The 23,792-nt window shown below is 56.6% G+C and overlaps 1 protein-coding gene across 4 annotated transcripts; it reads left to right on the forward strand.

The window, feature by feature from the left end:
- The first annotated feature begins 2,895 nt into the window (after positions 1–2,895).
- PTPN7 (protein tyrosine phosphatase non-receptor type 7) lies at positions 2,896–17,470 on the forward strand. Of its 4 annotated transcripts, none has more exons than XM_053998256.1 (11): positions 2,897–3,526; positions 6,886–6,935; positions 9,440–9,668; positions 10,000–10,183; positions 10,608–10,692; positions 11,226–11,302; positions 13,638–13,775; positions 14,570–14,680; positions 15,253–15,410; positions 16,281–16,394; positions 16,950–17,470. In XM_053998256.1, exons 3-11 carry the CDS (start codon positions 9,538–9,540, stop codon positions 17,041–17,043), a joined length of 1,092 nt encoding a protein of 363 aa, XP_053854231.1. In that variant the 5' UTR covers positions 2,897–3,526; positions 6,886–6,935; positions 9,440–9,537; the 3' UTR covers positions 17,044–17,470. The 4 variants fall into 4 exon arrangements, with proteins under 4 accessions (XP_053854234.1, XP_053854231.1, XP_053854232.1 ...); XM_053998257.1 differs by lacking the exon at positions 2,897–3,526 and adding an exon at positions 3,548–3,650; XM_053998259.1 differs by lacking the exon at positions 13,638–13,775 and having other exon boundaries at positions 2,896–3,526.
- Positions 17,471–23,792: the final 6,322 nt, after the last annotated feature.

Below are 23,792 nucleotides of genomic sequence, written 5' to 3' on the forward strand. Positions count from 1 at the left end.
AATGAAGGGATGGGATTATTTTTGGGTTAGGAATGATTTTTTGTTTAGATAAATATTAGTCTCAGAGGTTGTGAGATTTTAAAGGAGTAAGTATTTGGTTATAGTTTAAAGTAGTTTCACAAGTTTCTTGTTAGAGGGTAATATATAACTTTTTAAACTAATAGATAGTTGCTACAGGGTTTATTTGGTTTTTTTTTTTAACTTATCACTTTTACTTACCTTTACTGTATTGTGGATATCTTTATTTAATGGGCTTCTAACTCACGTATACACATATGCTTTTATTATAACCTTTAATAAACTTTTAAAAGTTTATTAACTTTTAAGTTTAGTAACTTATAACAAATCAAATCCTTCAGTATCTGTAGAAGTTTCTGTTTTTGCAACTCCCACAACTTGCCACAGGCTGGACTCACTACACCTATTTCTGCAGCAGACATTGGCTGAGTATGGGTGGTTTTATTCACCTTTCTAGCTGTTAACAAATGCTTGAAGAGGATCTGTGCCTGTCAAGTCTTAAATTCTTCTTGCTAGGGTCGGGATTAAATGTGTGAGATGGTATTTTTTGTTGGGACTCAGATGTTTATTAGTTTTTATCTATGTCACAGTCTCACAAACCCTGAGTCCTACAGCACTTCACTCTAACAAACTAAAAATGGAGCCCCATCTCTCTCTCTACAAGGCCTTTTAAGGATAAACTGTCCAATTAAGAAATGACACCTAAATTATTTTTATTTTAATAATAACTAACTAATAACTAATTGCTAATTACTACTAATTGATAATTGTTTAATAATTAATTACTAATAACAAATTTACTAATAACTAACTACCTGTGGCCTGCAATGTGGACTTTTTGTTCTAATTACACAATACTACTTAAGCTTGTGAAGAAGGACCAGCCTCTGCCTTAAAACTTCCATCTTGCTTTATATATCTTGCTAAATTATAGATTCTACTACTTGAAGCTCTAAGTTTTCCACCCTGTGATGTTACACACTTCTATTCAAACTCCACCCCCACAATCCCAGTTCTATCATTCCATTTTGGAAGCTTCTCCACAGCCTCAGGTCAATGCAGTGTTCTCTTGGGGGTCAGTGCCTGCCAGCACAGAAAGTCTGAAATTCTCAGCAGCCAGGTTCCAACATGTGCCTTACCACAAGCACTCGCTGGGGCTGCGGGAGCAGCCCAGGCTGCGGGAGGGCAGCGCTGTTCCCCGTGCCCGCGGTGCGTGGGCGCAGCTTCTCGTGCGGCAGAAGGGGGGTGACGGCTCTCTAACCGCTTCCTTTCTCTCTGGGGCTCTGTCTCCTGCCCCTCCTGCCCGGCTCGTTTCCTGTTACTGATAATGGCACTGCTGAGAGGTCACCAGGCTCGGTGTCCGCCCGAGGGAGCAGCCCAGGGGCTGGGGCAGCAGGGCGAGCCCAGCACGGTGCCCAGGTCCCGCTGCTGCAGCGTGCCAAGGCACCCAGGATAGGAATAACATGATGAGTCTTGAGGATTTTCAGGCCTTTTGGTGCCTTTTTCGCTGAGAGCTGCTTCGCCCTGTGTGCTGGGAGGACAGAGAGGTGCTGAGGGGTGTTTTGTTCCTGGGACCCTCCTTTTTGGAGGCAGTTCTGTGTCCTGGAGCCTCCCGAGGGGATGTGTGTGTGCCTCCTGGCCAGCCCACAGGTGTCCAAGCAAGGCTCTCTCCCCAAGGCAAACCGAAGCACACAGCATTTTCCTGACAGCATTTCTAAAAGCACAGCTCTATTGGAGGCACCCAGGAAAGCACAGGACAAGCCCAGGTGACACATGGATGAGACAGGTGCTGCCACAGGTGCTGGGGCTGTGTCCCCAGCAGCCTGTCCTGGTAACCAAGTCATTCTGTGGCCCTTGCTGGCCCTCTGTGGCTTCTCCACTGGCATTTGTTGGCTAGAGTGTCAAAGTCTGGGCACCTTGGAGGACTGGTTCCAAGTGTTGGCTTAGATCCCCTTTACCCTCACACCCTGGGGACACGATTTAGTGGTGAACATGGCACTGGTCAGTTAATGGTTGGACTTAATGATCTTAGAGGGCTTTTTCAACCTTAATGTTTCTGTCATTTCCTGATTCTCTACACCTGGTTTAGGAACAGTCCTCCACTGTAAAATGATCAGGGCGAGCTTCTTCCCACATGAGGAGAGGGACAAACCAAGCTGATATAAAGCACTTTCACTCTGGAGATCACCTTTCCCAGGGCAACTGTTCCTGTGCCAAGGCACCTTCTTTAGTCCACAGCAGCACCAGCTCTGCATCAGTGTTAGCCCAGCCCAGTGGTGCTGGTGCAGCCCAGCTCTGCTTTTCTGTTGGCAATTTTGGAGGAAGGCTCAGCTTGTTTGCAGGAGATACTGGAGAGTGTCTAATTCCAGAAACCAAACATGGTTCTACTCAGCAGTCACAGAACCATAGAATATGCTGAGTTGGAAGGGATCCATCCGGGTTACCAAGTCCAACCCCTGGCCCTGCACAGACACCCCAACAATCCCACCCTGTGCCTGAGAGCTTTGTCCAAACGCTCCTGGAGCTCAGACAGGTTTGGAGCTGTGACCACTTCCCAGGAGAGCCCATTCTAGTGCTCAACCACGCTTTGGGTTAAAAACTTTTTCCTTTAATCATTTAAACCTCCTGTGACACAGATCGAGCTGTTTCCTCTGGTCCTGTAACTGTTCACAGAGAGCTGCCCCTCATGAGGATGCTGAAGAGCTCAGCGAGGTCTCCCCTCAGTCTCCTCTTCTCTAGGCTGAACAAACCGAGTGATTCAAAGCAAACAATCCAGAGTTAAGCAGGAAATCCAGGTCCTAAACTCTTCTTCTGGTTCTCCTTGAGGAGAGGGCAGAAGCGCAGGGGCTGGCAGCGTCAGCGGCAATGCCTTGGCAAAGTGAACCAGCATTTGCTTAATTGCTCCCAGCTCCAGCCAGGCAGCAGCAGGAGCAAACTCTGCACAGACCGGCACCGACCACCGGGGAAAGGTCACACATCCGCCGCCTCCGACTCGCCGGGATCAGCTCCATCGCGGGGGGATGCCCCAGGGCCCGGGCTCGCAGGCAGCGCTGCGCTGAGCTCGGAGCTCCCGCAGCCCTGCCCGGAGGATGCTCCTGCCGGGGCTGTCCTTGGGAACGCGCTCCCGTGGAGGACGCAGGAACAGCGAGACGCCGCTCTCCGGAGAAGCCATCTGCGGGGCTGCTCCCCGCGGCTGCCGGGCGCTGCCTGGCCCCAGGCCGGCGGGCGGGTGACGGGCCCAGGCGAGGTGCCGAACGCTCGCTGCCCCACGGCCGGCTCTGAGGGATGCTCGGCACGGCTGCACCGCCCTGCTGTGCCCTGCCGGCAGCCCATCGGGCAGCTTGCAGAGCGTCTGCTCGGTCCGCAGGCAGCTGCTTCACCTTCAAGCCTGCGAGCGATGCTCAGGCAGCGGAGGAGATGGGCTAATTCCAGCAGCCTGCAGGACGTCCTGACTGCCAGCCGTGTCAACGGAAGCAGAGCCATCCCTTCCTGAGTGCCGGACTCAGAGGTGACGGGGCTGGTGGGACAAAGCCGTGGGAGTGAAAGTGCTGGGCAGTGTCCGTGCTCTGGGTGCCAGCTCAGTGCCTGCCCAGGCTGAGGTGACTTTGGGGCTGCAGTGCTGTGTGGAGAGGGTGAGGAGAGGTGCTGGGGTGTGGATCAGGGCAGGGAGGCTGGCTGAGGGAGCCCATGCTCAGGAGGCTGCGGGGCAGAAATGGGCATAAGGATTGGCTGGTCATTAGTGGGAAAACAGGTCCCAGTGTGGAGCTGGAAGGTGCTCTTTGCACAGAGACAGCTGGCTATGAAATCATGGCCAGAGGTGCAAGATGACCCCATGGAAGTGGAGCTTTAAAACACAAGTGAACAAACAGCAAGTACCAGTCAGGGATAAATCCAGATCTTCCTTTCCAGAGCACCAACTCCATAGGGACCCCATATATTGCTGAAAGTAAAGCCACACCTATAAGAAATCTTCAAGGCCCCTGAGACTGTGTCACAGACCTCTCTAGTCCTTACATCCCAGCAGATAATCCTAATGCAGAGATGTTCACGGACAGAGGACACAGGGGATCCCATGTCTGGCACATCCCTGGTTGGGCCAGGGTGAATGGCTGGTGTGGTAACAGCTGGCACTCTTCTCTCCATGTGCATCCCTCCATCACCAACCCTCCCAGCACCACTCTGGGCGTCACCATCACCCCTGCCACCCCACTGCCACCAAGGTCAGAGCAGAAAGGAATGCTGGGGGACACGGGATGTTCCTGTTCTGGGACCTCACCAGTCCTTCCCCACCTGGGGAGGGAGGCATGAAGGTGAGGGGCACAGCAGTGACCTGCCTGGAGCCATTTCCTTCAGTGCTGCTTCCTCCCATCCCCTCCTGGGTTTTGGCCCTGGAGACTGTCAGGTTCCTTTTCGCTCACACCATATTGCAGTGGCTGTCCTGGTGTCCTGGTCCTGTCCTTACAGCAAATTGACCCTGGGTTGGGATCTGCCCCCAGCCTGGACACCATCTCCCCTCAAAGCCAGGTCTGCCCTGGCCCCAGCAGTCCCTGCTTGTAGGATCCAGCAGCTTTGCTCCCCAGGCCAGGCTGATGCAGCTGCTGCAGAGCTGGGGATGTGACATGGGACAAGCAGGGCTGCACACAAAAGGCACCGTCCTGGCCAGAGCACCTCCCAGCTCTCTGGTCCCCACTGCAGCCCTCTGTGAGCCCAGCCAGGCTCCCTCAGGAGGAGCCAGCTGGCAGCATCCTGTCCCAGACAGGGGCTCAGAGGTGGCCAGAAGTGATTGCCCAAAGGTGCATTCAGGGGGAGGGAGGGCATGGCTGGGCTTCCCTGCTCGAGGTCTCTGCCCAGGTCACAGATGGGCAGCGATGAGTGACCAGGGACATCTGCAGGTGTGGGCACCCACCCTGTTTGTGCACCCACCCTGTTTGTGCACCCACCCTGTGCCCTGCAGGCGGGCAGGAGGGGCACGGCTCAGTCCCAGGAGGGCAGCAGACGTGGGTGGGTACAACAAGGTCCAGGGGACAGCTTGCTGCCCAGGTGGCACTGAGAACTGAAAAATGCCCTGGGGCAAGCAGTGTGTTCTGACTCCCTCTGCTCCTGGTCTCCCTCACATCCAGTCTCTCTCTACCAGCTCATGCCTCATTTTCCACCAGCACCTTCATTTTTGTGCTGTGGGTCTCCACAGGTCTGTGTCCCCTCCATGCTCTCCCTTCAAATGCACCTCCTCAGCAAGCTGGGGTTTGGCAGAGGGGAGGAAGAGCAGCCACGCTGGCAGGTGGGAGCACGCTGGGCTCCACTTGTACACCATCAGAGGTGTGTAAGGGTCAGGGCATCTCAGCAGTGCAAACTTTCCTGCTCCTAGGAGCCTGGGCCATGGCACATCTCCACACAACATCCCTACTGCGTTCCTCCTCTCCTGGGTGAGTGGCTATGGCCAAGACAGTCCCTTCAGTCTCCAACGAAGTTTTCTGCATAAGGAGCAGCCCAAGGGGCGGGGTGTAGTTCTAGAGGCTACATCCTGGGTGTCCTGCTTAGCTGCAGCTGGCACAGGCAGGTGTGTGACTGGCAGAGCCAAGCCAGCAGCACGGGGAGCTCTGTGAGCAGCACAGGGGAGGTGCTGCAAGGCTTTCCTGAGGACATCCCTGAGCATGAGGACCTTGGAGTTGTGGTGTTTCAGAGGCAGAGGATGCACTGCATCCCAGCATCTCAGCTTCCCCTTTTCACTCTGAGTGGGGTCCTTTGTCATGGCCAAATTCGAGTGGAACCAAATAAGCCATTTTGCAAAGGAAGTGCATCAGCATCTTCCCTGCAGCATCCAGGGCCATTTCATGACCAAGGCAGAACCTGGCAGGAGGAATGTTTTGGTTTGAAAAGCCAGGTGTCTGCTAAGGAAGGCAGGAGCCTCCCTTGAAATTGAAAATGTCCCTCCTTACAAGTTATTATAATTTTGAAATTAAGGGGCTCTCAGGCAAAGATATGGGAATAACAATTCTTTACTAGGGAAATTAAAAATATAAATGCAATAGTAGAAAAAAAAAAAAAATCATTGCCAGAGTCAGAGCAGGCCCTGGCAGGCTGTGGGTCAGGGTGGTGGCAGCAGTGCCATTCCATGGGGGCTCAGCCCTCCTGCAGTGCCAGCTGTGCTTCTGCTGGAGCAGGATCCTGGACAAGGCTGGAGTTTTCCTCTGGAGCTCCAGGGCTGCTGGAGATGGGCCTGGGCTCCCTCTGGGAATGCAGTGGGGCAGAAAGCTGCTCCTCTGGGAATGCAGTGGGGCAGAAAGCTGCTCCTCTGGGAATGCAGTGGGCAAAGGCTGCTGTGCTGTTCCAAGGGCAGATTGGATCCAGGTAGGAATGCTTGGCTCCTCCCCTGGGCGGAGCATCTCCCCATGGGATGATGGAATTTTCTCAGCCATGCAGGGACACTCAGTGGCCATGGACAGCAGAGATCTCCTGGAGGGAGGATTGGCTGTGGGAGAGATAAAGGAAAGTGCCCAATGAACAGCAGAGAACTGCCCCAGCTCTGACAGATGGGATAGAATGCACACCCCATTTCCAACTTAAGACACTCTCCTCAGGAACTCCTTAAGCTCCAAGACACCCAGATGGGACAGTTGCTCTCCACACTGAGAGCACAGGCACAGTCCCAGCCTCAGGAAATGTCTGCATGTCTGACAGCCTCTTACTCCAGCAAGAACCTGGTTTGTTTACCCTGGATCCTTCTGGAAGTTTCTGCAGACCTTGTTAAGTCCCGCAGTGCTGGTCATCCCAGGAATTGCTGAGCTCTGGCAGGGAAGGGGAAGGGAAGGGCAGTGTGTGGTGGGGCTGCCTCCAGGCCTTACAGATGTGTTCTTTCATCCCACACAGGGCACAGAGCAATTCCTCAGTCTATTCTCCAGGCACTACAGGATCTGCAGGTAAGACACAGGTGCTGGTGGCCCTTTCTCCAGGATAAGGCTGTTCTGCTGCTGGCCAAGCCCAGCACTTTGCTCTGGAGCTTGGGCCCTCGGATGTCCTAGCCCTCGGGTGCACTGGGTGGCACTGGCAGGGTCTGGCAGCGCTGCCCAGGGAAGCTGTTGTTCTGGCACACCTGCAAACACACACGTGTGCACAGACACACAGCTCTCTGGCAAGGTGACAGCACAGTCACCTCAGTGAGCTGGGCTGGGGTGGCTCTGGCCAGAGCAGCCCTCGGAGCAGACACGGGAAAGGTGTTTGGGGTCCCTGGGGCTGTTGGGGTGCAGCGGGAGCTGCTGCAGTGCAGCGGGTGGGGGTGAGGAGGAAGGAAGTGTGCAGAGCCCGGGCACGAGCAAACAGGAAGAGCAGTGGGGATGTGTCAGGGAGGGTGTGCAGTGCCCCACGGGCAGACCTGACCTACCTGAGCCAGGCCCCAGGGACCTTCATCCCCAGATACAGCCCCGCCCTTCCCTGCTGGGGAGGGGGAGCCCACCTGTCCTACCCTGAGGTACCCAGGGGTGCTCGTGGGTGCAGAGGGGTGTCCCCACGTGGGCAGGGGTTGGGGGATGGTGGGGCAGCACAAGGAACACACGGGCAGGTAATGAGGGTGGGAGGCACTGAGCGAGCCCTGGCACATTCCAGGGGGATGGGAACAGCCAGGGCACAGCCTGGGCAAGAGGACAGCAGGCATGGGAGGATTCATCCTGGCTTCCTGTGGGGCCAGTGGAGTGTGGTGTCCCCAGAGCAGCCCCACTGCACCATGCCAAGCAACTGCCTCGCGCCTCCTGCCATGGCTGCCTCTTGCCCATCCCTCCGTGCCCCATGGGTGGCACCAGTGCTGGCCATGGCGTGTCACAGAGGGCATCGAGCACACCCCAGCAGCCCCATCGGAGCTGCCTGTGGAGACACCCCGGGGTTCTGGGGAGGCCAGGCTGTGCCCGCGGGCGGGCTGGCCGGTGGGGAGCGGGGCTGGGCGTGCAGGCAGAGCCGAGCTGCGGAGATGTGGCCGGTATGTGTGTGGGCGGCAGCCGGGGTGGGGGAGAAGGAGGGAGAGGAAGCAGCAGAGGCAGCAGCTCCTTTGATAAGCAGCTTCCTGAACACTTTCAAACCGTGGTGTCAGGCCGACGCGCGCGGTGCCCGCGGGCCCGTGCCGGGACCGACGAGCCCTCAGCACAGGGCAGCAGGTAGGCAGCTCCCAGGCCAGCCACGCTGGACAGGAGAGCCCCCGGGCAGCGCCCGTGCCAGGGGCGGTGGGCACGTGTGTGTGGATGGCAGCGCCAGGCAGGCTGGGATGCTGGGCAGGCTATGGGAGCGCTGTCCCTGTGGGAGCTGGCAGCTGAGGCACTTCCCTGGGCATCTCCCAGGTGTTTCCTGGCAAGACTGGGATGGGAGCCTGGGCTGTCTCTGGTCAGCAGCTGCTCTTGTCCTGCCTGGACTGAGGACACCCTGCATGGGGCATGGGGATGGTGCGAGTGGCAGTGGTGGCGTTGCCGCTCCCAGAAATGCTGCTGGGCAGCAGGGAATCCTGGGGAGCAGCTCCTGCCCTAGCTGTGCTCCCAACCACCATGTGGACACCAGCTCTCCACAGGAGCTTCCTGAGCAGATGGGCTGCCTGGGATCCCACTCTTTGCCCACCAAGAGCTCTGACTCTGCATCACTGCCTGTCTCTGTGGGCCTGTCTCCTCCTCATGGAGGAAGCAGGCGATGAGAAGGAGGCTCAGGATCGCAGGGTGCTGCCTGCACTATGAGGAGCTGTGCCCAGAGGTGAGTCAGCATCACCTGCATCTCCCCAGCTCTGCCAGGGGCTGACCCGTGGCTGGTGATGGAGGATGTCTGGCACCTTCCCCAGCTGGGCTGCCCCATGGCCTTTTGCTCAACCACCCAGATAAAGCAGTTTCCTCTTCACACTTGCTGTGACCTGCAGGATGGAGGAGGCTGTCCCAGGGCCATGAAGTTGTTGAGAGTGTCTGGTCTGTGTGTCCTGCAGCAGGAGATGGCCAGACTCCCTGCAGTGGCTACAGCCACCCCGTGTCACCTGCTGAGCACCACTGTGCTCAGACATTCCAGCTCTCGCTGTTCCCCACCACGTCCCCAGGACGAAGCAGGGGGACGTGATGGGCAAGGGCTGGGAACACAGACCATGTGCTTCCATGGAGGTGGAGAGCACCTGGGGCTCCCCCAAACCAGACCGTGCCCTGCCACCACAGGGTGGGTGTCCTCCCATCAGGGGAAGCAGGTGGCCCTTGGTGCCATGCCCAGGGTCACCAGTGTGGGCTGCAGTGCTGCAGGCATCCCCAAGGGTGACTGTGCTAGGAGCTGTGCAGGGTATCTGCCTGCATACAGGGGCTGGGGGTCCTGCTTCCAGGACAACTGAGCACTTAAAATCCGTCCCTTGCTTGCAGACCGTCTGTGGGGGCTCCATCCAGCCTTGTGGTGTCTCTCAGATCTGACTTTTCTTTTCCAGCTGCTTCTCCTCGGATGGCTCCATGATCTCCCAGGAGCTGAGAGCCCCCCGTGTGGCCCTGCTGTGCTTCAGGACGACGGCTCTGTGGTTGCTGCAGCATGGTCCAAGCCTGCTTGGTGTGCTCCAGAGTTCATAGGGGCAGCCTGGCAGCCCCGGCAGCTGCAGCGGACATGGACAAGCAGGACAAGCCCAGTCCCTCTGCCAAGAAGCACGTGCGACTCCAGGAGAGGTGAGTGTGCCTCGGGGTGCCCCTGGCACTGCTCATCCCCAGGGCTCCCCTAACATTCTCTCCTGCCAGCACGTGCAGGTGCCAGGTCTGAGTGTGGAGGCAGCCCTGGCCCCCACCCAGCCCAGGATAGATCCCGACACCTTCAGTCCTTCAGGGGCTTCCCAGCAGAAAGGCAAAATGTTCAGCTAGTTCCTTGTTCCTCCCCATCTGCAGGGGTCTCCATCTGGCTTTTGCTCAGTGTGGGGAGGTTTTACCTGGTGATGCTGTGGGGTGGGCTGTCCTTCTGTCCCAGGGTGGCAGTAGGTCAGCCAGGGACCCCTGTGCCTTGCAGGAGGGGCTCCAATGTGTCACTCGTGCTGGATATGAGCTCTCTAGGGAACGTGGAGCCCATCCAGCCTGTCTGCACGCCACGGGACATCACACTGAAGTTTCTGAGGACGTCCAGCCACGTGCTGAGGAAACAGGAGCTCCAGCAGCACGCCCAGAGCCTGGCACAGCTCCAGGAGGAGTTTTCGGTGCGATGATGACGATTTTCCTCCTCCCTCCTCACAGGAGGGGTGGCAGGGGCTGGCAGTGACGGGGTGACCATCAGGCTCTGAGCCCTGCTGTGCCCCACAGCCCCAGTGGGAGGGCAGGGGGTGTGGGCAAACAGAGGGGAGGGGTGCCCATGTCCCACCTGCTCCTTGCTGCACACGTGTCCTGTTGGGGTCCCTGGAAAACCCTGTCCTGCCATCCCATGCCATGCTCTTCTCCCAGCACTGCCTCTCTGGAAGGAGTCCCACCACAACTGGAGTAAAGACAGGACCCATCCCAGGAGCTGGCAGCTCTGGTGATGCCCCCGGGTCAGCTCTGCCCTGCTGGGCACCCAGGTCTGCCACCACCAGGGGACATAAGTGGCAGCAATGGGCTTTTCCTCATGGCTGTTTTCTCCCCCTGCAGAAAATCCCACCCAACTTCGTGAGTCCGGAGGAGCTGGAAATCCCTGGACGTGCTTTCAAGGACAGATACAAAACCATTCTCCCCAGTACGTGCCACTGCATCCCTTTGCCTCTGTTTGCCTGTGGGTGAGGGATGTCTCAGAGCAGCCCTGGCACTGGGGTGGGCACCCCTGGGTGCTGTTGCTGCTCCTTCTGCCCGTGTCGCAGGAGCTGGGTGCCATGTTCCAGGGGGGTACACGGTGCTGGGGGGTACATGGGGAGCTCTCCCTGGGCTGTCCTACCCAGGTGTGCAGCACTCGTGGGGCCTTCCATGTCCCAAGGGCATGGTCCTAAGAGTGTAAAGGCTGAGGGTGTTCTGGAGGGACTCAGCTGGGCTCTAGTCCGGTTCTCTGGGATGTCCTGGGGGAGTTACCCCACCTGCTCACGACGGCACCTGCAGGTTTGGGCTGTGCCCTGCCCGGGGAGTGAGGCTGAAGTGGGACAAGAACAGACCTGAGGGAGGGTGCACACAGCTCTGGGCATGGCACGGAGCAGGAGGACTCAGCCTCCAGCCCCTGAGGTTGAGGCAGGGAGGAGGGGCAGGATCAGTCCCTTGGGTAAGGCCTGTGACATCTTTCAGATCCCGAGAGCCGGGTCTGCCTCAGGAGGGCTGGCAGCCAGGAGGAAGACAGCTACATCAATGCCAACTACATCACAGTGAGTGTCCCCCCAGTGCTCACAGGGCATCAGGCTGCAGGTGCCATACTGGGTCACACATGCTGGGGCACCCTCACCTGCTCTCCTGTGGCTGCCCTGGGAAGCAGACTTAACTTGCCACCCCTGTTGGAGCTGGAGGGATGTGGCTCCATCTGCACAGGGCAGATTCGCTGTTCCCGTGGTGGGAGAGTCTCTCTCAGCTCCTGGGCACATTGATCACCCCAAAAGGCTCTCTCGCAGTGGCTTCTCCATCTCCTCCTCACACACTGGCCCATTGTCTGGCAAAGCCATGGGAGGCAGGCTGTGTCAGCAGGTTATGGCAGCTCAGAGATCCTCAAACCTCACACATCCTGGGATCTCCTCTCTGCTCAGGCAGATTCCTGCAATTTCCCAGGAAGGAGCTAATGAAGATGGGGTGTGGCTTATTTTTGGCATGTGGTGGGGTTCCTTTCCAGAGACTGAGAAATCCCCAGACCCTAGGGTGTTACTTAGACAACTTGGTTTTGATTCCATCCCTGTGCAAACCCTTCCAGGCTGCAGTCTCTGCCAGAATGGGGTCCCGTGTGAGCCAGGTGCCAGCTTTGCTTGGGCAGGCTTCGTGCTGAGCAACTGATCTCACTGGAGCACCCTGCCCTTGGGGCTGCCCAGGGCCGTGGGTGCTGTGAGTGCCTGGCAGTGAGGGAAAGCAGCGCTTGGAAAAGCAGCCCACAGAAAGTGCTGTCTGGGGTGACAGACAAACCCCTGGGAGGTGGAGCTGGAGGGCACTCAGGAGCATTTTTTTTCTGATGGTGCCTGTGGCTCAGATCCACAGCAGCAGCCAGCACCCAGCAGGGAGGGTCAAAGCTCCTTTGAGACAGAAACACTGTGCCCAGAGCTGCTGGGAGCTCCAGGGGCAGTTGGACCACGGGCAGCAGAGGAGCTGTGTCTTCCTGAGGCAGCCTGGCAGCTGCACATCAGGTGACACTGGCACTCTGTCCCTACACCCCAGGGTGTGGGACACCCGGGGGATGCTGGGTTTTTCTTTACAAGGTCTTTTAAGGCCAAACTATTTAATTAAGAAATGACACCTAAATTATTTTCACTTTTAACTCAATAACTCAAATAATTACTCAAAGTCTGCAATGCGGGCTTTTTTGTCTAATTACAAAACACTACTAAAACTTATGAAGAAGGAGGTGAAGAAGAAGGACTAGTAACTGCTTTAAAATCTCTATTTTAGTTCTATATATATTATTGTATTCTAAAACTCTATACTCTAAGTTTTCTACTCAGTGATATTACACACTTCTAACTAAAGTACACACTCATAATCCTAGTCCTATCAATCAATTCTGGAAGCCCTCTCTATGGCCCCAGGTCAATCACAGTGTTCCCCTGGGGGTCAGAGTCTGTCAGCACAGAAAGTTTAAAACTCTCAGCGTTTTTCTCACCCGACTGCTGGCAATGCACAAGCACTGCCTGTCCCTGTGGCACACACACCTGCACACAGGTGTGCACACTGAGGTGTGTACACCTCTTCAAAGGTGTAGCGGTGCAGGAATTTGTGGGCACATCAGAAAACTTGCAACCCAGCCTGCCTGGGCATGCCTGGGAGGCACAGGAATTTGGGAGGGCTCTGCAGGTGTTTGATCACATCAGCTCCACCTGGGATTGATGCTCTTCCTGCTGATGATGTTCCATGAAATGTTTTTGAGCATGGCTGTGGGGAGAAGGTGGAATTCCCAGGGTTGACACCCCCAGGTCTCCTGAATGGAAAATCACATTTCCTAGGAAAAATAAATCATTTCAAGGCATGAAAATAGGGCCCTGCAAAATTTTCCTGAAAACATTCCTATCTCTTAGCTGGGCCAGTGCAACTTCTTGTGAGACCAAACCATTAACAGAGTGCTGGGAAGGCCTGGATTTTCTATACCTTTGGCAATTTTATACCAGGAGAAGTGTCTGGAGGCAGAGGATGCCTGGAGCTGTGACGCAGGGATTCCTGCTTGTCCTTGTGGAAATGCCCACAGTGAGGAGTGCAGCTCCTTGTGTGAGCTTTGCCTCGCCGAGGCATCCATCACACTTGCTATTGTCACACTGATAGTGAACTTGGGTGTGCAAGGCCAGCTGCATGGACTTGCTCCTGGATGATGGGACTGGTGGCATGGGGAGGATGCTGGTGGCTCCTCAGCAGATCTATAAAAGCATTTTAAGGACAGGTTTAGTAGGAAACAGCATGTGTGGCTCAGCCTCTAAACCGTGGAGGAGAAAAGCGTGGCGAGGGCTGGAGTGAGCTGGGGACAGCCCCCAGTGGCCTCAGGGTGGCCCGGTCCCCTGACGGGCGTGTGCTCGGCAGGGCTACGCGGGGCGGCCCCGGGAGTACATCGCCACGCAGGGACCCATGCTGAACACCGTGACTGACTTCTGGCAGATGGTGTGGCAGGAGGAGGCTCCCCTCATCGTCATGATCACCGAGCTCCAGGAGCGCAAGGAGGTACCACTGAGCCTGCCCAGGCCCAGGGGCACGGGGCAGTGGGGTGCTGCTGACAGTGGAGGGTTGTGTGAGGCCAAATGTGGGGCTGTGCACCCACTTGTTGTGCTTTCGTCTGAGAGGGTCCCTGATGAATCACAAGTGGAGGAGGAGATCCCCAGGGCTGCAGGCTTGGCCCTGTCTGGCAATATTCCTCCTCACATGGCGGTGTGCTCCAGGCACGCTTTACCAGCTGGATAATGGGATAAAGGGTTTAGGGCAACCCCCAGGGATGGGGCAGAAGCAGTGGGCAGCAGTGCCCCTCTGCGCCCCCCAGAGATCTCCCCTAGGCTGAGAGCTCTCAGCCAGGGGATCCAGCCCAGGGGAGAGCTCTGGGGAGCCAGAGGGGCACTGCTGCCCGCTGCTTCTGGGATGGGAGCCAACAGCACCTGCCTGGGGGAACTGAGAACTGGAAACTCTTTCCTGGCCATGTCCTTGCTCCCTTCTCTCCCAGCTGACAGCCTCCCTCTGACCTGGGTCCTGCTGCATCTGGAAGCTCCCTGGGCTGAGCAGGGATATGCACTCCTGGGGCCTGGAAGCCAGGGCAGGGCATGGGAGAGGGTGCAGGGCAGCAGGTGCAGGGATAGGGATCTATCCCTTCTTTGCTTTCCCTCTGTATCACTCTGCATCCACCTTCCCTGCTCCCCTACCACCCCCAAGGTGCTGCCCCCTCCCAAGAGCACTGACTCAAGCACAGTTCAAAGATCCAGTGGGTGCCTTGAGCATCTCCACAGCCACAAACCTGCCTTGTTCTCCAGAAATGTGTCCACTACTGGCCCGAGAAGGAGGGCACCTATGGCCCCTTCACCATCCACGTGCAGGGGGTGAGCGAGTCTGTGGAGTACGTGGTGCGGGACCTCTCCATCCAGGTGGGTCTGAGCCTCATCCTGGGGTCACAGAGGGAGCACACTGGGGCCCAGCAGTGCCCCTGACACCCCTGGGATCTCTAGTGAGATGGCAATGCTCCGTGACAGGAAAGAGGAGGGTTCATGATTCTCAGGAGCCCCTGCCAGAGGAGGGGTGTGCAGAGCCTGGAGAGGCTGGGAGGGAGCAGGAGCCAGCCCTGGGGTACAGAGGAGAAGGGGTCAGCTGGGCAGAGCAGCACCAGCCCTGTGTTTTTGCACAGTGTCGTTGGGCTCTGCCTCATGGTCTCTCTGTGTCACCCTGGCTGACACCAGCCTGAAGGATCTGGCTTGCTTTACCTGGACTCTGGTGGCAGCATTGGAACACTGCATCTGTTCTCATCCTCTGGGATGGGACACATCCATTGTCTCTGGCCCAGGGGTCTCTCCCTCATGTCTGGCAGAGGCTCAAAGAGGGATTCAGGAGGAGAGTGGCTGAGATGGGTACGGGCTGCTTGAGCTCTGCTTGAGCTGAACTCCGCGTTTCATTTGGCCCATGCCCTCACATCCCCATTTCTCTTTGCTCTGTGCTGGAAAAGCTTGGGAAGGAAAGCCGCAAGGTCAAACACATCCTCTTCCCTTCCTGGCCGGACCAGCAGACACCTGAGTCAGCCAAGCCCCTGCTGCACCTGGTGTCCAAGGTGGAGGAGGCTCTGCAGACTGCAGCCAGCCCAGGGCCCATCGTGGTGCACTGCAGGTAAGAGCTTGCACCTCACCTGAGCCCTGTCTGTGCTTCTCCTGGGGGTCAATCGCACGTGAGTCCCCATGCACAGGTCCCACAGAGGTGCAGGAATGCACAGCCACCCTCCAGCAGAGTTGCCAATCAGCAGCTCCTGTCCTGGCAGCGGGATGGTGGCATTAGAGTGGCATATCCTGCACTGGGGTCCAGCAGGGAGGGAGCAGGAGGGGTCTGCATTTGCGAGCCGGCCCCCAGCCCCACCAGACACCCACAGCTCCAGCTCTGCAATATCCTGCTTGAGCAGGGAGATGGAACCAGGTGACCCCGTGGTTGGTCCCTTTGAACCTGACCCGTTCTGTAATTCCATGATTCCTGCTCCCTGTGCCACCGAGCACGGCCTGTGGCTTGGATGTGGAGCCTTGTTTCAGGACAACCCTCCTGCAGGAGGTGGCCTCTGCCTATTCTCTCCTTGCTGAGTGAATCTGGGGACAGTGGAGCAGAGCACTGGGTTGTCCCTAGGGAACATGCAGCATGCACTGCTGCAGGCTGAGTGCAAAGCTGGTGCTGGGGTTAGAGCCCAGCTGGGAGAGGAGGGGGCTGCAGAGCCCCCTGCACTGCACCAGGATGGGCACAGACTGGCTTTGTGCTTCCAGAGCAGCCTCAGCCAGGCTGTGCCACACGGCAAGAACTCCTTGCCATGGCAGAGTGACCCCAGCCCACGGCTTTTGTTGCCTGGCTCAGAACCTTGGTCTGGCAGCTGGGGCCAGGACCCCAGCATCCCTCTAGGAAGAAATCACAGCAAACCAATCCAGGAGTGCACCCAGCTCAGCAATGCAAGTGCAGGCAGTGGGTGCTTTGGGTGCTCACACAGCTGTGTCTGCCCTGCAGCGCGGGCATCGGCCGTACCGGCTGCTTCATCGCCACCAGGATCGGGTGCCAGCAGCTGCAGGACAAGGGGGAGGTGGATATCCTGGGAATCGTGTGCCATCTGCGCATAGACAGGTGGGTACGCAGAGCGGGTGGCTCCTTGGAGGGTCCTGCTGGGTGCCAAGCCTGAGAGCAGGGCCTGGGAGGGATGTGGCAGAGACATGGGGATGGGCATGGGGACTATTTCTGATGGAAACCAGAAGGGTGGCTGGGGGATGTAGGTGTGTGGTTAGCAAACAGCTCCCAGTGCCAGGCTGGTTCTGCAGTCAGAGCTTTTGTAGCTCTGCCATGAGGGAGAGGAGAGGGGCTATGAACCTGGCAGCCATCTGCTCCTCCCTTCCAGCTCAGCCACTAAATCCAGAAACATTCCACCTGGCCACTTTTCAAGAAATACAGGTGAAATACAGGTGAAATACAGGTGACATTAGCACCAAATCAGCTGCTAATGTCATTTTGAACAGCCCAGCAATGCTTCTGAGCCCCTCTCTTCTTTGGGCTGCTCTGGTGCCTGTTTCGGAGGCATCTTGACATGGCTGGTGAAGCGGGAATATTTGTGCCCTGGGGGCAGAGAGCTGGGAGCAGGGTTCTGTGTTTGGTGAAGTGTCAGTGGGCCCTGCCTTTCCCTTGCAGAGGTGGGATGATCCAGACGAGCGAGCAGTACCAGTTCCTCCATCACACGCTAGCTCTCTTCGCTTCCCAGCTGCCAGAGGGGGCAGGCCGCTAGTGCAGGGCTCCCACCGGGCTTGTGGCTCCCTGCTCTGACCTCTCCTGCACCAACCTCGGGGACACCTTCACCTAAACCTCTCCTGATGCTGCCAGGCCACAGAGCAGCAGCATGAACATCCCTCGGGATGAGTACAGCTGAGCCAACCCACGGCGACTGTGGCTTTGGACCCTGGGGATGAGCAAGGTGAGGTGGTGCACTGGGTGTGCGAGGTGGCCACTGCTGCGGGCTCCAGGCAGATTTCACCCATAGAAAGCAGCTTTGGCTTTTGAGAGGTGCAAGATCCTGAATCAGAAGAGCAAGCTGTGCAGAGGAACTGCAGCTGGCAGATACTGGGAGCATGGTTTCCCTTTCAGCTGCAGACAAATGTCCACCCTGTTAGACACAGTGCTGATGGAACTACCCTGAAATAAACAGAGTGTCTGTCCTGGCTGTGCATCCTTTGTGTGCAGGGCTGGGCTTGCTCCAAACATGCACCACTAAACTCTTCTTGCTAAAGACACACCTTGATGGCTTCATGCACGGTCGGCTAACAGCGTTCCACAGCTTGCTTTCCTCTCCACCTTTAGCCAACACCTTCTCAACATTCTTAAAGCAGAATCATAGAATTATTAAGGTTGGAAAAGACCTCCAAGATCATCGAGTCCGACCTCTGATCAGACCCCACTGTGTCCACTAAACTGTATCATGAATTGCCATAAGTATTTGTTTCTTGAACACCTCCAGGGATGATGGGTCTACCACCTCCCTGGGCAGCCTGTGCCAGTGCCTGACCGCCCTTTCAGGGAAGAAATTTTCCCCAGTATCCAACCCAGACCTCCCCTCTCTCTAGCAGGGGAGATTCCCAAGTGCAGTTTGCAAGTGATATGTTCCCAATTGCCTTTTGTTACATGAGGGTGGGGATTTTGAATTCTTGGGGTTTTTTTCTTTTTTTCTGAAATCAGAACAAAATAATATTTGGGTTTTATTAGGTTGTCTGTTTAACTGATAAATCCAGGGGGAAAAAATAGAAGACGGAAAAACATTTTGTCATAAAGCATGGAGATGGAAATACTCTGTGAAGGATTTTGAACTATGAAGGTATTCAAAGCTGCCCTTGCCCATGGGCATTGGACACCCACTTGGGCAGTGAGGGCTGGGAAGGAGATGGGATCTGCCCAGTCTGTGCCCACCCATGTCCTAGGCCCTGACATGACCCAGTGTGAGATCCAGGGAAAAAAGGCTCAATCTTCCTGCTGAATGAGTGTGAGCTTGCCTGGGCTCCCTGAGCTTCCCCAGCTCAGGGCTGTGTGCATCACCTACCCCTTCACCACTCCATGGGTCCCCAAAATGCAGCTGAATTGCTGCCCAATGGTCTTCCCTGTCCACATCCCTCCCTTGGCACCAGGAACAAATCTGCTTCCTGGCCCAGCAGCAGGAAAAGGAGCAGATCTCAAGTAACATTCTTTCTATTGCATTTCCATCACCCTGGCAGAGAAATCCCCCACTCCTAGTGCCAGGTCAGCCCTTCTTTATGCCCCAGCCTGCCCAGCTGGGTGCTTTGGTGGAGAATTGTGTTCTTTGTGGGACTCCTGTGTGATGCTTCGGTACTTGGAGAGGCTGTGGAGCTTCTGCAAGCTCCCTGCAGGTCAGTGCATGGCTCAGGACTTTGTCTTTTCAGGTAATTTGGTGTAACACTGTTGCCTTTAATGGTGTCTCTGAGACACCCATAGAGGTTTCAGTTGTGAGACAGACTTTATTCAGCACCCCCTTCCTCAAGTCTTTCCTCACCCACTGCCATCAGGCAGGAGAAGTTGAAGACTTGCAAACTGCACCTGGACAGTTTTCCTGCACTCCCTGGACAGCAGGAAATACACCATTTTCCTCATGCTTTCAGCTTGCTGTCCAGAGGAGAGCTCTTAGGGCAGGCTCAGGCCAAGGGCTGCACGAGGGTGTCCCAAGGCATGCAGAAGCAGCACCAGGATCACAGCTGGGCCAGGCATGTTGTCACCTCCTCCCAGATTCCCCATCAGGTGCTGGAGTTTTTCCAGCTCAGCTGTCTGATGCAGATTATGATCAGTTAAGCAGGTTTCCTGCCTTTTGATCTCAGTTTCTACCAGCTCCATCTGTTCCACACTCACCTGGCCCCTGTGTGAGTTGTCTCCATCCTCTGTGCACTGACCCTCTGAGCAGTGCTGGGGGCTGTGCTGAGCCATCGCCTGTGTTATTGCCAAGCCTTTCCTGGGCTCAGCCCACATCAGGGTTTGTGCAGGCACACAGTTTGTGGTAGCTGGGATGGGGCTGTGGCCACAGCCTCATCCCAATGGGTCCAGCTGTGAGAAGCAGGTGAGCAGCACTGACAGCAATGAGCCATGGAGTGCCCAGGTGTGCTGAGCAATCACACAGGGAACAGAGGGCACACAGTGCAATGCATGAACCATGAGGGTGTAAAAGGCTGGGCTGAAGAGCAAGAAGGGCTGATGCTTGAAGCCTTGATTCTTAAAGTGGTGTGGTGTTACTCTGTATGGGTTGATGCTTTCTGATATTGTATGGTGCCATTCTGTGTATTATGGCTGTCCCAACTGTGACAGGTTTGATCTGCTCTGGCTGTGTCCTGAGAAACTGCCTCACCCAGTCTATAAAGAGCACAGGGTGCTAGCAGATGAAAGGAATCTCTCCAAAATCTTGTGCTTCCCCATGCCCTGAACTAGCATTAAGCCCCTGAGCTTGGGTCAGCACAGCCGAGATTGCTGCTGTTCCTCATTCCCCCACTGAAACCCCAGGTATGGTCCCAGCTGTCCTTATCCTTCCCATGGTGTTCCTGTGTTCCACGGGAGGTACAGCCCAGCCAGGCAGAGCTGGGGGCCCTGAGCTGCACCATCCTGAGAACCACATCCTCAGGAGACCAGCTCCTGCCCAGGGCTCAGGAAAAGTCCTTCTTCCACAGAATCATAAAGCAGTTTGGGTTGCAAGGCCATCTATTCCCAACCCCTTCCACTATCCCAGGTTGCTCCAAGTCCAACCTGGTCCTGGGCACTTGCAGGCATGGGCAGCCACAGCTTCTGTGTGCAGCCTGTGCCAGGGCCTCACCACCCTTTTGTGAAACATTTCTTTCTTACATCTAAGAAAGCATATTAGGTACAAAGTTACAAGATCCTGTTCTATCCACATGACTGTAATTTTGGCCTGGGGTTTTCCAGGCTGGTAATCCATCCCTGCCCCTTGCAACAACTCACTGAGATGGGAAGAACAAAACATGGTGGCCACGTGGCACACATCACTGTTGTGGCACACACCAGCTTTGGTGGTGGCAAGTAAACCCAGAATGCTCCAAATTCACTTGCAGCTGGTGGAAAGCTTCAATGCCATCAAACACAGCACTGCTTCAGCAGGTCCTTGGAAAGGCAGAGCATGTGCCAAAATCCAGCATTTTGAGTAATTAGTAATAGCTTTGCTCTCAGGTGAGTGATGGTAACCACACGCTCCAACAGCACCTGTGGACTCCAAGTAATCAGTGACCAAGCCATCACCTGGAAAGGGGCCGTTTCAGGGCATGCTTTGACATTTCCAGGCAGCACTGGGGTCCCAGGGTCTCAAGAAGGCCCCATGGGAGCACCTGCAGCAGGTGGGACCCCACAGAGGATGAGCCCCACAGCAGCACCCACCCAGAGCCAGAGGGAGGGTTGACCTGGGGGCTGGGAGCACCAGGAACACCGAGGCACATGGCAGTGACAGCTCTTTGTGCTGGTCCTTGGTAAGCCAGGGTTAAAATCAGCCAGGGGAGCACGAGGAAAAGCCTCCCCTTGCCCACATGGGCTGGCACAGCCCTGACCTCTGTTTCCTTAAGGAATTTGGTTGAGCAACCACATCAAAGCCTCCAGGGAATGTCAAACATGCTCTGGAGAGGTCTGGGGGGGTCTCAGGTCTGGAGAGGCCCTGGGGTGGTGCCAGCTCTTGCACAGGACTCTGCCCAGTCCCCAGCTCTTGGCATGGACACCATGGGGGACAGTGCTGCAAGGGTGCAGCCACAGGGACCAGATCTGCGGTGTGCACCCCTGCATGTGCCACTGGACCCTCTGCAGGGAGTAGAGCTTGGGACCCTGGTTCAAACCAGTGGGAAACAGCCAAATGTCCCCAAACCTGTCAGGGCTGACTCCCCTTGATGGGAATAAGGGAAATAGAGTGGGTGGAGTGGGGATAGTGCATGAAAATTATCTTTTTTGCTCATTTGTTCATGTCTCTCCCAGCGTGGGGATGATCAACAACTGAGCTGTGGTCCCTGCTGTGAGGGGTGAGTTTGGTTTGAGCACTGGATGGGCAATGTCTGTGGCAGGACTGCAGGAACATCTCTAACAGCTTCAGTGCTGCAGGAATGCTGGGGGGAAGCTCCAAACTGGGGTAGGGACATTCTTTGGGCTGGAATGTTTATTAAAAATCTGGTTTCCCCCTGTATTCGTGGGGCCCCACCTCAAATGCTGGGTAGAGTTTTGGGCCCCTCATGAAAAGAAAGACACCTCAAGTGCTGGAGCATGTCCAGAGAAGGGAATGGAGTTGGGGAAGGGTCTGGAGCACCAGGAGAAGCTGGGAAAGGGGCTCAGCCTGGAGAACAGGAGGCTCAGGGGGGACCTTCTGGCTCTGCACAACTCCTGACAGGAGGGGACAGCCTGGGGAGGGGGGTCGGGCTCTGCTGCCAGGGAACAGGGACAGGAGGAGAGGGAACGGCTTCAAGTTGCACTGGGGGCAGTTTAGATTGGATATTAGGAAAGATTTCTTCACTAAAAGGGTGGCCAGGCCCTGGCACAGGCTGCCCAGGGCAGTGGTGGAGTTACCATCCCTGCAGGATGGTGACTTGGGACATGGTTCAGTGGTGACCATGGCAGTGCTGGGATAATGCTTGGACTCGGTGATATTAGAGGTCTTTTCCCATCTGAACAATCCTCTGATTCTATGAAAAAAAAAATCTTCAAGCAGAAATTACATGCAAGATTTGGGGGATGATGAATTTTTCACTGGTATGAGGAATTCTGAAGGGGTGATTACAGAAAACAATGGTATTTCTGCTTCCTCAGCCCTCCCTTCAGGAACACAGGGACCCTGAGCAGGCTGCAGCAGCTTGGAAAGCAAAACGCTTTCTGTCTCCAAAAATAAAGTCAGCTTCCCCGTGACTTATAGCACATGAGGGAAATTTCCCTGCCATTAATTGTCGGGGGCTGTGAGGTGAGTTGAACCCCAACCCAGTTTCCCTGTTTCCTATGCACACCCATTTGTCTCAGGCAGCCCCAGAAGTGGATTCAGCACTTTGTCTCTCACAAGAGCACCAGCAACCCCTACACGTGGGCTCTCCCCAGCAACTGCTGCAATAAAGGACCTGCTGTGTTAGTCCTTGCTTTAGGCCTGGCTCAAATCCCACGTGGCTGCAATGAGCCCTGTTGGTGTGGCACAGCCCCTGGCCTGAGCGCTCAGCACGGCGTGGGGGAGCACAGCAGAGCCAGCACACACCTGGGGGCAGCCCTGCACCCACCAGCCCAGCAGAGCTGAGCAGGGCCAAAGCAAGAGGGTTTTGAGGCTGCAGGGCCCACCCTGATGGCTGAAGGCTGCTGTGGCAGCAGGCTGGGTAGAGGTCTCACAGGAGCATCCTTCGAGGGAGCTGTGCCTTTGGCTTGTGTCTCATTCTCCAGGTGGGAATTGTCAGCTCCTGTGGCATTGCTCAGGGCTCCTGGCACCCCCTAACCCCAGTGCCACCCTGGCTGCTGGGCCCCAGCCCTTCTGCACACCCCACACCCTGCACTGATCACACCCTGCACCCTCAAGTACCCCAGGACCTCTGCAACCCCTGCACCCTGCATCTCCCCACCCCCAGCACTGCCCACGCTGCCTGCACCCCTCAAACACCTGCACCCCCAGCACCCTCAGCATCCCTGCAGCCTGCACCTGAACCATCCCTGCACCTGAACCATCCCTGCACCCCTGCAGCCTGCACCTGAACCATCCCTGCCCCCTGCACCCCTGCAGTCTGCACCTGAACCATCTCTGCTCCCTACACCTGAACCACCCCTGCACCTGAACCATCCCTGCCCTCTGCACCCCTGCAGTCTGCACCTGAACCATCCCTGCACCTGAACCATCCCTGCAGCCTGCACCTGAACCATCCCTGCACCTGAACCATCCCTGCACCCCTGCAGCCTGTACCTGAACCATCACACTGACATCACCTGGGGAAACTGAGGCCTGAGGCCAAGCACCAGCTCAAAGCCACCAAACCAGTGACTGGCCCCTGACTGAAGGAAACAGCAGGTGGATGAGGTCCTCTCTGTGCCCACGGAGCTCCCATCGCAGCAGGGTGCACCTCCCTCAGGGCTGGACCTCCAGGTCCCCCCTCACCCACCCGTGTTCCCCGGGCCTCAGGGTCCCTGCTGGGGCCTCGCCACCCCTGGTGTCACCTTGCCATGCCCTCCTTTGGATGCCGCTGCCACCAGCCCTGGGCAAGGGGCACCCATGGCCGGGGGCAGCTCCTGCCTTGGCTGCTGGCCAGGTGGCTGTACCTAGGGCAGGTGACACCAGGGGGACAGGTGATACCAGGGGGGCAGTGGAATGGGCTACAGGAGGGCAGAGGGGCTGGCTCAGTCCTGCTGTGTGTGCCAGGGCTCCCAGTGGCACTCCCAGGTGTGTGAGGAGCTGGTACAGGTGCAGGATTGGGGTGTGCCCCGTGGCACTGGTGCCAGCTGTGGCAGGGCACTGCCAGGGCTGCAGGGAATGCACCTGCCAGTGCT

Source organism: Vidua macroura, chromosome 24 (genome assembly GCF_024509145.1).
Source record: "Vidua macroura isolate BioBank_ID:100142 chromosome 24, ASM2450914v1, whole genome shotgun sequence".
NCBI lineage: Eukaryota > Metazoa > Chordata > Aves > Passeriformes > Viduidae > Vidua > Vidua macroura.